The 18,169-nt window shown below is 47.6% G+C and overlaps 1 protein-coding gene across 1 annotated transcript in view; it reads right to left on the bottom strand.

The window, feature by feature from the left end:
• The window catches only part of NXPH1 (neurexophilin 1), a 368,365-nt gene extending 352,281 nt beyond the window's left edge, over positions 1-16,084 (bottom strand). Inside the window, 2 exon segments of the mRNA NM_001034762.1 lie at positions 14,637-14,800; positions 15,657-16,084. Coding sequence (NP_001029934.1) covers positions 14,637-14,690 — 54 coding nt within the window. The 5' untranslated portion in view covers positions 14,691-14,800; positions 15,657-16,084.
• Between the last annotated feature and the right edge of the window lie 2,085 nt (positions 16,085-18,169).

The following is an 18,169-nucleotide window of genomic DNA, read 5'->3' as shown; positions in this document are numbered from 1 at the left end:
GCAGGAATATCTTGGATCTACTTTTATTCTTCAGAAATAGAAAAATTCCTAAATTCAGCATAGGCTGAGTAATTCTATAAAATATTTTGTGAGCATTTTTCTATTTTACTTTTAAATCACATATCCAACCCACAGTAAAAATGCCTATGCTAAGCTAGTTAAAGGTTTGGGGCTATCTTGACTATAAGGTATTAAGCTAGACCGATTTTTAAAACTTTCTTAGTTTGCATCAACGTGCAAAGATTTTGCTTATAAAATAATATGGGAAAGAATATAGGTTTGCATCCTCTGTTGTACCTGACCAGCTGTCAGAAAAATAGGACTCTCAAATGCCATAAGAAAAACTAGAGTATGCTACTGCTGCTGCCAAGTCACTTCAGTCGTGTCCGACTCTGTGTGACCCCATAGACGGCAGCCCACCAGGCTCCGCCGTCCCTGGGATTCTCCAGGCAAGAACACTGGAGTGGGTTGCCATTTCCTCCTCCAATGCATGAAAGTGAAAAGTGAAAGTTAAGTCGCTCAGTCGTATCCGACTCTTAGTGATCCCATGGACTGCAGCCTACCAGGCTCCTCCATCCATAGGATTTTACAGGCAAGAGTACTGGAGTGGGGTGCCATTGCCTTCTCAGAAACTAGAGTATATGCCTCATTAATACATGTGGTTGCATGCATGTGTGTGCTAAGTTGCTTCAGTCTTGTCTGACTCTTTGGGACTCCATGGACTATAATCCTCCAAGCTGCCCTATCCATGGGATTCTCCAGGCAAGAGTACTAGAGTGGGTTGCCATGTCCTCCTCCAGCGGATCTTCCCAACCCAGGGATCAAACCCACATCTCTTGCATTGTCTCCTACGCTGCAGGTAGATTCTTTACCACTGAGCCACTGAGGAGACCCAATGATATTAACGGTAACTCATTGATATTAATGGTAGCCAGAGAACTAAATTTTTTTAAAAAGTAATGCAAAAACCGGGCACAGTGTTTGGCTCAGGGTATAAACAAGAAAGGAGATTTTATCTTTTGCAGTCATCTCCACACCTTCCCCACTCTCAAGTCAAATCCAAGACACAAAATACTGTCTCTTTGTAGGAACCCTTCCTGGGTACCCAGAACAATGCCTTGGAAGAAGGCATATGGCAGCCTACAGGAGATATTTTGAGCAGCAGATGGGATGGGTGCTATCTCTCATCCCACTAAACTATTTCATCTAGTACTTCTGGGGGGGTTAATGTGCTACCACATCCAAGAGTGCAGCTAGAATGAACTTCAAAGCAGAAAATCAGCTTGTATCCCCTGTCCAGACGTACTTGGACTTTAAAACCCAGTGGGCTGTACATTTGCATTACCTTGTATGCAAATTTTAAAAGAACGTCAAGTGTTAAAAGTAAATAAAAGCAAATAACGTCCACAAATTAATCAATACTTAAAATTAGATTTTAATAACTGTCCACAGTGCTTGCCACCTAAAGTTAAAACATCACAAAATGTAGGCCATTTTCTTTTGTTTTAATCACAATGGTTACTATTCCCATCAAATTCATAAGGCTTACTGGGCAGCCCTGGGCAAACTATACAGCAGTCAACCAGCTACAAGAGGGCAACAAAAGGTGGGCTTGGTCTTAGAGTCGAGATGTGTGTCATCCCTGGAACAGCTGTGCTGGGAGCATGGGAACCTGGTTCAAAAACCTTTCCCTCCTCCTTCTTCCTTTACTATTGATTTGCCACTGCTATGTGCTAGCCACCTTTCGAAGCTCTCTGTAGCACATTATTGAGTTTAATACTCAATAACTACTCTGTGGAGTAGAAGGTATTGTTAGCCTCATTGTACAGATTAGGTAATTAAGATTTGAGAGGTTAAAAAGTTTGCCCAAGGTCATAGAATTAAGAAAATACCTTGTCATTCTCTTTTCTTCTAATGGGGCTTTCCTGATGGCTCAGATGACAAAGAATCTGCCTGTAATACAGGAGACCCCGGTTCACTCCCTGGGTCGGGAAGATTCCCTGGAGAAGAGAATGGCAGCCCACTCCAGTATTCTTGCCTAGAAAACTCCATGGACGGAGGAACCTGGTGGGCTACAGTCCATGGGGTCACAAAGAGTCGGACACCACAGAGTGACTAACACTCTCACTTTTTCACTTTCTCCTAATAAGTGTTTTATCAATACCTTTTCCCTTAAGAATTGAAGTGAGAGATAAGAGAGGGGAAAGAAAGGAAGAAGAGAGATTTGAATTGACTGAACAGGGCCTATTTTCTCTCTCCTGTGGCCAAGTCTTCACTGGACCAGGAAGCCCCCTAGTTTCTCATCATAACTCTTCCGTTCCTGCCATGAATTCAGTGTTGACACTGCATAGGTGCCAGGATATCATCCACCTAGCTTGCAGTAGTGGTCTCTGGGAGCATATCAACCATCTTTGGGTACGTCAATTTTCTGTTAAAACTTCTCATTTTTTTTCAGCATTTGTCTGGGGGGCCAAGGGGGGAAACCATCAATCTGAGAAATATGCAAATCCATCTGGCCACACATTAATTAGAGCTGTTCTAATTGTGAAGGATTTCAGTCAAGAATGCAAGGTAGGATTAAACATCTCAGGCCAAATCATTCACTTTTCATGCTTCCACACTCCAGAGCCTTTCAGCCTGACAGCAGAGCTGCAGATCTGGAAACGGTGCTCAGCTCACATGTGCTGCTGCCAGATCTGCTTTAGTTTGATAATGGCTAGAGATGGTGGCTGCCTTTGGTACAGCTATTCATAACTCTGCCTTATTAAACGCAAAGAAGTTAAGGTTGAAAATATAACACAAGGCACTCATCATTCAATTACATATTTCTTGTGAAAGAGGCAAAAACTCTGCCATGTTCTGCAAATCTCGACATCAATAGCAATTAAGTTTCACATCAAGACCACAGAAATACTACACTAACTACACATGAATAACGTCTTTTCATATGCAGTGGTTTGCATCTTTCTCTGCATTTAATTCTGTAGGACAATAAATGATGGTGCCCTGGTACAAAAAACTATTCACAAATTAATTGGAAAAAATATGTGAGTAAAGGCATTTTATATTTCCAATTTCAGATACCATGTAGTCAGTCCTATTACCAACACCATAGCTGCTCCAACAACAAATCACAACTCATCATTCTACAATTCAGTTTTAGAATCAAACCTGGAATTAACTGTGGCATTTTCATTGAAAACTTCTCAAACAAAAAGTATAATGAATCTCATGTAATCCAACACATGCTTTAAAGAGTATTCCATCAAATATTGAGCAGCATTAGTAATGCATGTAGATGACTGGTAAACTAGAGAATAGTTTCTCATTTAGAGGAGATGTTAACACAGTAGTCTAGTGGCCATTTTTACAAGGAGAAAAAACAAAGTATGACTATTCTAGAAGTTTACCCAGTAAACTCCGAGTGAAGCGGGGAGAAGGAGGAAGATTTTGAAAATGTCGCTATGCTTTCATGCTGTGTATAATTAAATTCTCAGTTCCATAAAGTAGGAGGGAAAAAAATGTTTCATTCCCCAAATGAAATGCACAATAAGGAAAAAAATATCCATAGCGGGGCTTATGGCTTGTCTTTGAGATCATAAACCAAGTAACAGATTAAAGAAAAATGTCATCTTTAATATATGTTTGGAGGGAAAAAAGAATGAGGATCTCTCATTTTTCTAAATTTTGTCCACATGAATGAAAAACAAGAAGAGATTTATTTTAATAATTTCACTATATTCAGAAAGTCTATTTTTATAAAGTTTGATGCTAACTTAAAACATACTGCATAGAGCGGTGCAGTATCAGGCACTTGATTCCATTTTCTTATTCAAAAATGCATATAGAATATCTAGTTATACAATGCCAATAAGTATATTGTTGATCATTTTAAACAAAACAAAAAGGCAATATTGGAGGGTATTGTGTGTGTGTGTGTGTGTGTGTGTGTGTGTAACTTCATGGTAACTCATGGATCTCTTTGCAATCTACTAAGTCAATAAACGCATCTTTCCTAAAATTTTGATTATGTACTTTGATGTTGCCTTTGAACCTTATAATCAGTTTCAAAACTGTCCAAGTACATAAAAGAAGAAGCAGCCTTAGGACTAGCACATCAGTGAACAAAGGTGAACAATAAATTTCCATCACATTGTCAAACTCACTCAAAACAAATATTTCACCGAACCATTTACACCTACTGATTGCACACCAAACCTGACTTTATATTCTTCCTATTTTAAATAGATGTGATTTTTTACAAGGGCTTCACAAGTAAGAGCTTGTGAATGTAAAGCAGTCCATTAATTTTATATAAGCTGTTTTATATACCTGTGGGCCTCTAATAGCATTCAGCTACAAGGTTACAAGGAGAAGTATCATTTTCCAAAGTTCTGTTGGAGAGGTTGGCATATATATACTTCACTAAAATTCCAGCTATCCTGCCAATAGCTCTTCCTCACCCAAGCTGTGTTCATTCTACAGCTGAAAATACTGACATAAACAGAACAACAGTGTAATATCAGATACTAGATCCCTAACAAAGAAATGGTACTGTCAGACTCAAGTTGGAATTTCAAGTCCAACGACTTACAAAAAGAAAAGAATTGCCCCATTATAATTTTCTATGGGCTCCTTCAAAGAGTAGATGTACAGACGTATGCCCAGTCTTGTTCTTACATGTGTAAGTGTATTTAACCTGTACATAGCAAAGGCTCTTCCAAGCCAGGACCTTTTCACAAGACTTTCTATCATAATCTTCCTGGAAATAACTTATCTTAGAGAAAGAAATCTGTGCCTCCTTCCTCTTAGCCTAAGACTGACGGTTTTCTGTTGATGTACAGCATGATGTCTCTATGCTGGCTCTGGAAGGCCCTATTAATCTGTTTGTAAATGTGCAGTGTTATGGGTCAGAGGCAGCAAGAAGCCGAAAAATGCAGGGCCTTGTAGCTGTGTCCAGCTAGCTGCTCAGCTCCCCACATCATGCTACAACTTTGCCATGTTTAGCCTAGTATGTATTTCCAGCGAGTGGTTAGCCTGGCGGTTTTTTTCCACTAAGTTAGTACAAGCTAATAAAGGTGTTTTTCACTTGATTGGGATCTCTCCTTAAATAGGCATGACTATGGGATAGGGTCTGGTTTCATAAAGACAGTCTTTTACCAGACTTGAGAAAAGTAAATTAAAGGGATATTTCTGTTAATATCAAAGCAGGCTTATTACCTCAATATAAGCACTTCCTTAATTTTCCTTTCTCAGCAGGCTATATAAATATAAATAAAAAGGTCCTCCACTGGATTTATGTTACATACATCTCACAGAGTTTAATTATAAAGCCTCTGAAAATGAAGATGGTGGGGGAAAAGATGCCAATAAATCATATAGTCCTGGTATTTTGTTGGCTGGCTGTCTCTGCCCGCAAGGAAACAAAGACACTGAGTAGTCACAATATACCATGAGAAGCTGGGCTCTGAAGAAAAGAAAATCCCAGAGGAGAAGGATATTATTATTATTCAGTGACTGGAAGGAAGTCTACAATTTTAAATTTTGTTCTTATCAAAGTTCTTATAAATGTCATTATAATTATCATAGTTTTACTGCAATTAAGGAGGTGGAGTTAGAGGTTTCTTTTTAGGGCCACTCCCTATCTTCTCTGCAGCACTGATGTGCTAAAATAAGGGAAGGGCAGTCAGATGAAGACCAAGCACTCAAACACAGACACACACACACACACACACACACACCCCTCACTTTAAAGAACAGTGAAGACACTTGTACAGAAATACAAGTTTTATCCCAGCAAGGGCCTACCAGAAATGTCAGACAACTCCTGAGAGTGAGAAAGGCTGTGCCATGGAGTGAGGGCTCCACAAAGGAAGAGCAATGGGGAAACGCTAGGCAATCTACTAGGCAGGACCCTCAACAGTTCAGCGACTTCAGTGAGCGCACGTGGGGCCCACTCCCACTCCTGGAAAACTGCACCTCGCTGGCCTGCAGGCAAAAGGCCAGCATCTCACCTGGAGCAAGAAGAGGCCGTTCTCACTGGGCCCTCGAGAATACCCTGGAGGCGTTATGCTTAAACCTTCTCTTCCCTTTCTATTCAATTTCCGACCTCTCTTCGCCTCCAGATTCGTTCTCCTCTCACAGGCTTCCATTTTTTTCCAAGCTGGCTTCTCACACGGGTTGATGGAGCACTACCTGCCAGACCGCTGCTCCTTTAATACTGCGGGGATTTGCAGAATCGGGCGTCCAGAAAGGATTGACTCTGACGCAAGGGGCGAGAGCACAGGACGGAACTTCCCCGCCAACCTTCGCCTTTGACACAGAGAACCCCTAGCGCCAAGGCTCGGTACTCTCCGGCTTACTTCTGGACCAAATCAACGTGTGACGCCGCCGAGGAGGAACTGCGCGCACTTTAAGTGACCGCAGTGTCTGGCTTTGGAGCGCTGTGGAAGGCCCCGGGGGAGTGTGCAACAGCAAGGGGGCGAAGGGAGGGGAAGAAGAAGAGGGACGACGGCTGTGTATCCGTGTTTGAGGAGCTAGGGTTGGTGGGATGTTTGTTTGTTTTGCTAAATAAATAAGGAGAAATTACCCCTCTCCCCATCCTGGATCTAATGATGATAGATTCCACGCTGCTTCAGGCCCCACGCCGGGGAGCCTAACCACGGAAAATAATGAGGCTACATCCCCATTCGTCTGCATTAAAGGCGAGCCAGGCACTTTCGATAGCAAATATATCGATTCCCTTGCTCGGGCCGTGGTTTCTCCTGCTCTCCGTGAATAATTACTGCTCCTTTGGAAACTCATAATAATTAGGACCCCTCGCCCAACCCCAACCCGCGCTGCTTTTTAAAGGCGCACATCCTGGAGAGGGACTTGGGGGCCTCAGCCGTGCTCCCCGAAGGTGGGAGACAGAGCAGGAATCACTTTTCCCCTCTTGGTTTTACTCTTTCGAGACAGTTGATTCCCCTCCTCCTACCTCAGTTTCCTTGTCTGTCAAAAGAGGCTTTTACATTGTTAAAGACACTTAGAGCTCTACCTCACTGGATTCGCGTTTCTGTTTGGGAGGGGTAGATTTAACAAACTGTGAGGGAAGAGGGGCAGGAGAGGAGAAAGTGGAGGAAAAGAAGGATTCATCTCCTTGGGGACAAATTCTGTGGCAAACACGTGACGCCGCAACCAGGGAGGGGGCGGGAGAAGGGGTGCTAATGAGAAGACCGCAAGAAACCTCGGGGACCTAGCGATCCGAGCTTCAGTTCACTTCAGTTCAGTTCAGCTTAGTGCTCCCCAAAGACTGGGAGGGGGGGCGGGTCGTTAAGGTCGCGACTGGGCGGTAGCAAGGAGTCCGCGGGAAGCGCCACTCTGCTTGCAGGGGCCGAGCCTGCGAGGCGGCTGCGAGCCAGGCCACGCGGCTGGCCCCCGGCGGGGCGGAGCCTGTGGCGCTGTCCGCGGTCCTGAAGAATCGCTCTGCGGGCCGCGCTTGCCCAGCCGCAGGCCGCCAGCCACCGCCCCATTCGCTCTCTGCTCTGCGGCCTCCCTTCGGAGAATTGCTGCAGTTCTGCCTGCTACCCCAGGAGCACCAAAGCTCAACAGCGTCGACGAAGAGCTCCCCAGATGCCACGCTTTGGTGTGAGGGCTTGGGGTCCAGATACGAGAGGGCTGCACCTGCGTTTTCATAAACCCTTTGGGACTGCTGGAGGTCACCTGAAGCTAAAAGCAAACAACAGAGCTCGCAGCTATGAAGGCGGGGATTCCAACTGGGCAACTTCCCCGGCGTGAACACTTCGAGGCTTCGGTCGGAAGACTGAGTTTCCGAGACGAGGGTACGAAGCCTACGTCGAAGAAAGTTTCTCGCTTCTAACTGTAGAAGACTACTTGAAATGGCCTTGAAAATCAATAGGTGGGAAGGGGGTCTGAGACGTAGGGCGGAATTTGTCAGGAGGACGCCCGCTCCCTCCGGTGGGGCGAAGGCGCCCAGCCTCTCTTTGCGCCCCTCGAGCCGCTGATTCGGATCCTTCCTGTCAGAATCCATTACGGTGGCGGGGATGATGGGGGCGACCTGGCCAGAGTCAGGTTCCGCAGGGACAAGCCGAGCCCCCAGGAGCCAGTTTCTAAGGAAACACTAGGTTTTTATAAGCAGCGATTTGTCTTATTGTAGGAGATAGAAATGGTACAAGAAAAGCCTCACTGTTTCCCATTCTCATGCAGATGAAGCGGTGAGCTGAGGCTGCGGCCTGCCTATCCCTCTCCCCATAGTATTTCCGGCTTGCTCAAGTAAAAAGCCCTCATTAATTTAAAGGAAGTAGGAACCAGAGAAGGCGTTTCGCTAGCCGCGGCGGGAGAGGCACTTGCTGCAGTCTGGCTGTTCCCGAGACCCTACAGCAGGCACACACCAACGCCCCGACTCCGGGTGCCGCCTTGCCTTCCAACACCCCGAGCCCCCGACCAGACGCCAAGGATCTTTCTATGACAAAGGGATCCCGAGAAAGGGAAGTCTCTCCACTCCACCCCCACCCACCCCCTGCCAGCCCCCACCTCGGTAGTAAACAAAATATACTAGGGAAAACTGTTTACAGAGGAAGTAATTAGGTTTTCAGCCCGCAGCTGAATCGCGGCGAGCTCATTAGAAGTTTAAACAACAGCCAGCAACCCGCGAGGGTAAGACAGCAAACTTGGAAAATGCGCACACGCGCTCCTGGGCGCGCCGAGGAGCTTGAAGAAGCCGCCGGTATATATCATCTCAATAAAAAGCCACTCTTGGAAAGCTTGCATAGTAATTGAGACGGGCGCTCTTTCCTGATCTGGGTTGGCATTTTCTCATCTTGAGCTGACAGAGCCAACTCAGGAAATTGCCAGTAATATTCATCTGGGGAGCACTTTCATTAAACGTAATTCATTCGACTTTCACAATAAATTGAGTGACATCCTTACAGCGGAACCTTTTTATCCTTGATTAAGTGCTTGCCAAGCTTTGGTTCCCACTTTATTGTCACATTCCTTCAAGCGGAGTCGTCAACATGCCAATCGGCAGCAGAAAAATGCGCGCGCGCTGTGTTTACCAAGCTCCGGGAGGGGTTAGTGCTGACTTAGAGAAAAAGCTGGTCGCAAGCTTAAGCAGCGGATAAATCAAGATCGCAGCTTCCTGCAAACAGTCGGCAGCACTGGCTAGAAGAATGTAGTGGGAGGCGAGGGAGCAGACCCGACTAGCCATCCAGCGGCTCCTGGAAGTCTCTGACTGGACGGCCTGACTCGCCTACCTCTCCCTATTAATTTAAATGGAGAGGACTCGATAAGGTCTTGGAATGAGATCTGAAGCTCTTAAAGCACCGAGTTGCTTTAAGGGAACTTTCCTGAATCGAATCAGACCTAGACATTGTCTTTAAAAAAAAAAATCTGAAAGAAGGTACACTTCCTAACTAGTCACTTGAGAGCAGGCAAACTTTCACAGCTTCCATCAGCTTTCTTTATGGCCAGAAGAGTGCAAGGAAGAGGATTCCCTTTTGATGTTAAGGATTCCCTTAATATCACCACCAGGACAGTCAAACTCACTGAAAGCTGTTCAGACCCTGGAATCCCAAACAAGGCTGACAAGTACCTGGGTATTTCAGAACTAAGTGAAACCAAGAAGGCATCCCTCTGCCAATGCCTGGCCCCTTCTCCCCCACCCCTTATAAAAACCAAAGAAGCCCAGAAAATTGCTTATTTGAAAAGGCAATATCCAAATGCTTTCATCACTCAAATGCCCTCTTGAAAATATTGTCGCTGGTGGTTATTACCGGAACAATACTGTCAATTTCTGTAGTCTACAGGAAATCTTCCCTCAGATAGAAAAGTAAGACAGTGGGCACCAATCTCAAAAAAAAAAAAAAAAATCAACCAATTTCCCTGCCACCTGATATATTTTTCACCCAGACAACACTTTCATTAAGGAGGAAATAGCCGTCAACAATTTGAAGCCAAATGGAAATCAACTTCACACAAAGAGGAGCCACGAACTTAATGGCTTTCTGGGAAAATATTGCTGAGGAAGTCGGAGCAATTCTAGTTCTCTCCTTCTAATACTGAAAGCGGTTTTCCCAAAGCTGTTACTGGAAGGCCCCAGACCACTCTCATCCTCCTGGAAGTGAGCAGAAGTGCGACCAGCCAAGCGCTTTCCACACACCCAGGGAGCTGTTTTGCTGATCAGTGGAGAGTTGAATATTTCAGGGAAATACCTGGAATAGTAACACCTTCTCCTCTTACAGAGCCCTGGGACAGGTCTTGAGACATGAATTCTCATTTTGTGCTGCTGGGGTATAGGCTCCTTCACAAAGTTAGGTTTAATCCTGTATAGGGAAGGTTCAGCTAGGGCAGAAGAGTGAGGAAATTCAATGGAACTGGGTAACTTACAGTACTACCTCCAAGAACTGGCCTTAACAGAGAACACTGAACAGCCGCTGTTAGTGGTTAATGGGCTTCTCTTTTCAGGAATAAGCTGAAATTAATTAAAATGCTCAGTGGGCAGCTGGCTTAATTTTCAAAGGATGGGAGATATATATATCTAGTCCAAAGGATAAGCATTGGTGGTCCCTTTCCTGCTAATTGTCCCTTAGTTTCCACATTTCTTAACAGCCTTCTTCATAAAGAGTGGAATTCACCCAAACAGTCTGGCTTCTAACAGTGTAGAGGTAGCATTCCATAAACATATTAACTACACTTTAACCTCTGTTAAACAACTGGCATGGAATTCATATTTTAAAGATACCCTAAATTCGAGGGAATAGACGAATCAGAATGTTTTTTTAAGCACAAGTTTTAGAAAGAACTTTCCATTTTTTGCCCTTCTTGATTTAAAAAAAAAAACAACTAGATCATTAGCAAATTTATATCCTAGAAGAAATGGTGGAAAGTACATTGGGAGGACAAGGGAACTCTTCTTAGAATAGGCTATGAATATTTGACTTGATCACAGTAACATCATTCAACCTCTGGTCAGAATCTAGGGATTCAGTTTCTGAGTAAATTTTTTGTTAACATGCCCTGGGACTGCTCATTAGACTTACTTCTTGACTCTGAAAATTGTCAAAGGTGACCCCCAAGCAGGACCCCTCTGACTTTTGCTGGGAGGTCCCTCTCTGTGTGCCCATACCTGTCCTTCAGCTCACAACTCAGTGTAGGACCCACCCCCATTCTTCACAGTCAGAAACCACATTTCCCTAGATTATTCAGTATGTGCTTCAACTCTGTTAAAATGCTATTGTCTGTTACCCCATTATATCATAATGAAAATATTCTGGAATCAGTCCAGAACTGACAGGAGAATAAAGATTACAGGACTTTTTTATTTTTAACAAGTATTGTTACACTATAGGTTCCTCTCCTGCTGACTTCAGATTTTTAAATCTGCAATTCAATAACATTCAGTAAACAGAAGACTTCCTTGCCTCAATTTAAAAAAAAAAAAAAAAAGATTTCCCACTTCCCTGCATTTATGGCTGGAGTTAACCCTGTGGTGACTTTTGAGTATCTTAGCTAGTATGCTTCAGAAGGTAACTTTGCAGATACATTTCTAATTAACTTCTCATTGCAGTAGTACTAAAATAAGCTTCTAGTTTGAAACAGGACAGACTGATCTCTCAAAACACAAAAAGACTCAAAATATTCAACCTAGAATAGGCATTCAAAGAACCCCGGGCCAAGAAACATACTCTGAGAACATTCACCTAAATATAAGCAGGGAACCATGGCTTAAATACAGAACACTGAGCTGCTGGTTAGAGAACTGTTTTTCATTTTCAATAAACCTCCCCAAATTTGGGAGTATTTAAGGCATATCTCTCTATATAAGCAGACGCCTAAATATTGTTGTACAGGAGATACCTAAACAAATCCTACTACTCAAACATAATGTGTGTTTATTTCTTGGGAAATATAACTGGGTTTCGAGGGTCTTAAAGAGAAAGGTGCACTGTAATATCAGCTATGAGACAAGGTACAAACAGTGCCCCTGTCACTGAACTTGTGTGAGTCCATAAAGACAATCAAAAAATTATTCATTAAACTCCTCCCTGGATTGTGTCAATTCAAGGGGAAAAATAAAATCATGTTTATGCCACCCCTGACTTTTTGGAGAGTAACTTGAAGCATTTCCCGACAACCTGAAGGCATCTATTGCAGTTTCTTACAGAGGTCTGGGCTGTTGTGGGATGTGACTACCAACAAATGATAAATTCAGTTACTGTACCTGCTATTTAATAAAATAGATGGAGAGAGAAGCTTTGACCACTTCTTGGTCCACCTTATTGCCCTAGAGGTTTAATCAAGGGTTTCCACTTATTTACTTGCCTAAAGCTATCCTGTTCTAACTGCCCAATTCACCCTTCTAAATTCATTTTCATGGGGAAAATCAGCTTCTTGCTCCTCTAGGAAAACAGCTCCGGATGTTACCGACAAATAACCATGGGACTACAATCCCTGGAAACACTGCCTTGGGTCACAGCCACCAGCCTTTTGTTTTTCGTGGTGTGTCTGATTTCTAATCCCCGAAACACAAAACAACTTTAGATCCAAGAGAAAAAGAATGGACTTCTAAATCGCCTCCTCTATTTTATTGTTCACATTTTGTATGGTTTTGAGTGAAACTGGAAAAATTGTCTCCTTTCTCTGTGTTGCCAAAAGGCATTCAGGTAATGAAGTCTGTAACTAAACGGTAATTGAATCAGCATAATTTGCACACTGAATGGTTTTCAAATGCTCCCAGTTTACAATTAAAGGAGAATTAATGCGCTTGTTGTTGAGAACGCAGAGCATTAGAATAAATCCAGCACTGTTGCTGTAATGAGTGGAAAACGGTTTAACTGCCAACAAACGCATTTAAAATTTAACACAACGTATTGATTTCACTTCTGCTTTTGATAGATTATTTTCCAGACTATCGAAATACTTGCTCCAAGCAATAAACTGCACCACAGCCGCGAGCTTTTGCCGTGCGTTCGTGAGCACATTTCAAGGACGGAGGAACAGTCCGGAGGTTCAGGTCTTGCGTAAAGGTATGCAGAGAGAGGGGCAGGAGGGTTTCCGTGGTAGAGGGAATCCTTCATATTCCCCCTCGGTCGCTTTCACTTTGCGGTCCCTCCCCTTTCTTTCAATAAGCAATTCCTGGGTTTCCTTAGGCCAAACTTTCTGCCCTGCATCTCTAAGCTCTCAATGTCATAGGGTTTACTGGACACAGGTGGGGGCAAGGTGGATTGAAGATGAGAAATGGGAAGGACACTTTTTGCATTCTGTCTGCGTTCCAGCCGGGGAAGTCACAGACTTCGGTGACGGAGTCAGAAAGGCCGTTCTTTAGGATTGGCTGCCCCAGCTTTCACCTGTTTACCCCAAGGTGTTCTGTAGGCGAGGACACTGACGCACAGCGCCCTCTGGCGTCCGCAGCTGCCATGGTCAGGCGATAAAGGTGCAAAGACATACACTGAAGGTTCTTGGATTCAAGCTGAAACACCCTCACATTCATATTCACACAGGTATACTTACACACTCATTAGCATACAGAGAGTTCACACGACTAGCAGCCCTGAAGTCACAGGCACTAAGACAACGGCTGGGAAACGCTCTCTATTGCAGGGATAGCAACCCTTTTACACCCAGGATTGTGGATTCTGAAGCCCTTGGGATTAAGGAATGGCAACACTCACTCCATTCACTACCAACCCATCGGGCCTCCCCAGTGCTTCTTGCCCCCAGACAGAACACACAGAGCCCTCCGTGTGCTCCTGCGGCCCGGAGGTGGGTTATGGAGTTGCGTGCTCTGAGCACACAACTTCACCAGCAGGATAAGATTGTCCCTGGCCCTCCCTGAAGCCAGACCCAAGAAACTGCGCTCTGGGTCTTGGCTCCAGGCGGTGCCCACAGCTACCAAACTACCCATCCACAACCACCACGGCAGAGTGCTTCCCTTTAAGCCCCCACCCCATGACAATCCCAGTTCCAACAGTGTGCCAAGTCCAGAGCCCAGAAAACTCGGCTCTGGGAGGACTAGGCAGTATTTGCTCCCTGGTGACATGGTCTGCCAGTCCCTAGTAAGGGGCTCAGCACTGGAACTGGGGTACTAGTGGAAAGGAGAGACTGGGAGGAGAAGGAGAGGGAGCCTTTATATGTTTGCTGGAGCATCTCGGACCTAACTCTATCCGAAGGCTTGTGGTCTTCCTAACTGACAGCTATACTTGCCCCGTCTGAACCCCGCAAGCCCAACAAAGTTGCCCGCACTTCTTTACGTGCCACATCTCCAAGCTGCGGGTTAGGCGGATGGATTTACCTTCAAAGCCTCTGGATGAACTACTGAGAGTTCCCTGTCTTCCACCCCTTCTCTTTGCCATCTCTCCCCATAAAGCATCCCGTCCAGCTATCTCCTCGGTTTCTGGGTGTCTAGGGCGCCCTGGACGCGGTTTAGAATCAGGCACAGGAGAGGGTGTATCGGGGCAGGAAACCCCAGAAAATCCCACAGGGATCCGGAGACCAGCTTGCCAAAGTTGTCCCAACACAGTCGCTAGGAACGCCGCTCCCGCTGAACTGACGGTCTCACCCTCCTCCCGCGCGCCCCCAGTTGCCTGGCCTCGCGACCAGGGTGGGATCGAGGGGGCGCGGGATTGGCAGCGACTTACCAAGTAGACGGTGGGCTGCAGGAGGAGAAGCACGTACCAGCACGCAGCCTGCATCCTCCCGCGTCTCAAACTTCCTCGGCGGTGCCTTCGCTGAGTCTTTGTTCCTTCACAAACATAGATCCACCTGACATCCACTTTACAGAGCCAGGAGCGCTCTCAGCAGCCTAGATACAAATGAAATTAGACATCCCATGACCACGCGGGCAAGGTTAGGCTTGGCGACCAAGCAGGGAAAGGGGGTCGTGGCTCGAGGGGTGGACCAAAGAACCCGGAGGTGGGGGAGGCAGGAGAAATGCAAAAGCGAGTAAATCCAGCGCCTGAAACCCGAGAGCGCGCCGTCGTCCGCAGGCAGGCGGGCAGGAGGGTTGGAGGTGGAGGGGTTCCTTGCGCCCTGCGCTCCTCGGGTGCGAGTTCCCGGGCGGTGGAGCCGGGAGGTGACGGGCACACAGAGCCGCGTGCAGGCTGGTTCAGAGCCCAAGCCTCTCTGTCAGCGAGACCTGCCCGCGTTTGATGGCCGGGCGGCTCGGACTAAAGGCGGCGGCTGGTTCTTCGCCAGCCCTGGCAGTGCTCACACACATCCACACCAGCAGAGAGAGAAGGAGAGAGAAAGAGAGAGGGAGAGCGAGCGAGCGAGACTGAGCGAGGGGGGCGTGGGGAGAAGACGGGGTAGGTAGAGCTGACCAGGATTAGGTGCTGGGTATCTCCGCGCGTTTGGTGCGGCGGGGGTGGGAAAAGGGAATGCAATTTTGCATACAGGAAAGCCAGGCTCAGTTTACCCATTCGAGCGCCGGGTACACACAGAGATAACACGCGCATACACACGTACTACTTTTTTCGAGGCAAGGGGCACAGCCAGTTGCTAACTTCTAGAGCGGAAGCCTGCCCGGGTCTGTAAGGGTCACCGCCAGGCGCACTCCGTCTCCCAACCAGTGGCTCTCCTCGCCGCCCCTTCGTGCTGCCCCACCACCCCACCCCGAGATATCCCCCATATCTGTGACTGTGAAAGCGAAGGGTACGTACCGCACAGGACTGGGGGCGAATACAGCGAGCAGGGACCGCTCTGGGAAGGCTCCATGGAGGAGCTAGCTACTCGGGCCTGGCGTCTCCGGCGCCCCGGACATGCCCTCCCTGGCGCTTCATCTCCATGCTCGGGCGCGGACGGGTCCCGCTGCCTCGTCCCCTCGGCGGAGTCGGCGTCCCAGTGCCCGGGTCGCGCTCAGGATTGGTTCCGCGGGAGCCTAGGCTTGGCACAGTTGGATTCACGGTGCAGGAAACTTAAGAGGCGAGAGAGGGAGGGGGAAGTAGAGGAGGAAAGAGAGGAAGGGAGAAAGGGAGGGAGAAAGAGAGGGAGGGTGCGAAGCGAATGCGCCGGGCTCCGGCAGGCACCGGAGGGAGGACGGGACTGCCCGCGCTGGCTCTGGGACGAGCAGTCCAAGGAGCCCTGCTTCCCGAGGCTGCCGAAGGATGGTAGAAGTGACTTCAAGGGAAGAGGCTGGGCAAGTCCTCAGGACTTGAACTTGAGAGATAAGACGCTGGCCTTTCGGAAGAAAAAAAAAAAAAAATGCCACACAGCAGGCGCAAGCAGTTGGAGTTTCTGAGGAAGGGGTGGGGCGGCCAAAGCCTGTAGGATCCCGGGTCATCCGCGGCTGCACCTCTCCCCGCGACACGGAGAAGCCCGAAAGCCACTCCGGAGCGGAGTCGCGGGCTCTGGCCGCGGTCCTGCCTGACCGCTGGGGGACGCTCTGGAGCGCGCGGGGCTTCTTGGCGCCGGTGCCCCGGTGCTTTCTCCGCAGGTTCGCCGCTCGGCTCGCCTACCTTCCTGACTCAGGCAATGACCTCGGCACGTGGGTGAACGACTCCTCGGAGACCAACTAGGACCCCGTGCACACAGATCCCGCTCCCAGGCTCTGGGCGGGCCGGGCCCGCTGGGAGAAGTGGCTCTCACGGTGTCTCTGGCGGCCGCAGTGCCCCCTTCCCCCTGGGGGGCTTGAGGAGGACTGCGACTGCCGGAGGAGTGGCGGGAAGCGTCGTGGGGCGGTGCGGAGGGCGGGGATGGGCGCAGGAGGGTGCAGCTCTGCCCGGCCCACCCTGAGCGCCTAAGCGGGGCACCGCGGACCTGTAGCTGGGAGCCCCGGGGCCCGGGCGCTGCGGACCGCCAGCCATTCAGCGCGCCACCGCCGAGAGGACTGGGCGACCTTGCGCTCCACTCCTCGTCGCGGGCTGGGCAAGCGAGAGGAAGGGGTGGGGGGTGGTCTGTGAGGGGAGGTGGGTGATGGAGGAAGCTTGGAGCGTTTACCACTTCCCTCGCTGCTAATACCTCTTCCTCAACCAGTATTTCCCGGGCTCCGACTCTGCTCTGACTCCCGCTGTCACTGTTTTTCGTCATATCTCCCTTGCTGTCTCTACTCAATATTTTTTCTGTCTCCTCTGTTTTTCTTGTACTCTATGCCTGTCCCTAGGTGTCTTTCTACTCCTTTCTGGGTCTTTCTCAGGATTTCTCACTCTCTCCTCTTCTGTATATGTGTCTCTACCTCACCCTTGCCATTCCCTCTCAAACCCTGTCCTCATCTTCTCCCCTTCACCCTGTCCATCGCACTCCTTCAGGCCAGCTTCCACCATGTCCGGTGACATCCTAGGACCAGGCGCTCTCTTGCAGTGGGGCCGCCAGCACCTCACCTCCTCAAGGGGTCCAGACTCGGTCCGCTAGTCCAAGTGCGGCCAGGGACATTTTTCTTCCTCCTCCCTCGCCTGCTACCTCTGCAAGCCTACCCGTCCCTAGTGCCCGGCCTGGAAAGGTGCACTCTGAAGGATAATAACTGGATATAAGTGTTGGTTTGAAATTTACCTTAGGAACCCTAGTTATTGAACATCAAAATGGAATCGTGATTTTTAATGAGTCTCGGATTGTCATTTCCTGGAGCGTGGCTATTGCATGCCTCGGGCTCTAGTGTTCCCGCTCAGGTCAGTCAGGGCCCAGACACAGTGTACCCTCTACACAAGAGGTCTCCCAGGACTACAGGCTGAGTTCCCCTGGGGAAAGCTGGTAACCCCTCACACCCCACCCCACCCCCAAAATAGCAGTGACAATCAGCAGAACTACCCTTTCCTAGAGCAAACCAGGAGGCTTAGATCAGGCCTGTAGTTTAGATCCCTGCTGTAGGACATACCTGCCAGGCACTTCCTGGCCTACACTCCCCCTTCCAAGCTAAAAATAGCTCTTTAAAAGAGCAAGCTCTTCTACTCTGGGAAGTTGCACACTGCCTCTGTGACCTCTTGGAATTCATTGGGGCATATGCAGAGTAAAGTGGTGAAGCACATTTTCTAATTGGGACTCTGAAAATGCACTTTAGAAAAAGATACACATTTATATATAGCATGGTTGCAATGTTATCTTGGCTATCTTCACTTACTAGGTTTTTCATGCTCTTAAAAAGTTTAAAGAAGAAAAATAAGCACCCATATTTGAGGCTGTAGGGTCAGAGTAGGGCAAAGGAGGCTTTGTCTGATTTCCCCTTTGGGATTTGGCAACCATC

The sequence above is a fragment of the Bos taurus genome, chromosome 4, assembly GCF_002263795.3.
Source record: "Bos taurus isolate L1 Dominette 01449 registration number 42190680 breed Hereford chromosome 4, ARS-UCD2.0, whole genome shotgun sequence".
NCBI classification, from domain to species: domain Eukaryota; kingdom Metazoa; phylum Chordata; class Mammalia; order Artiodactyla; family Bovidae; genus Bos; species Bos taurus.
Note: the sequence above shows the minus strand (reverse complement) of the source record. Positions and strands in the feature narration are given on the sequence as shown.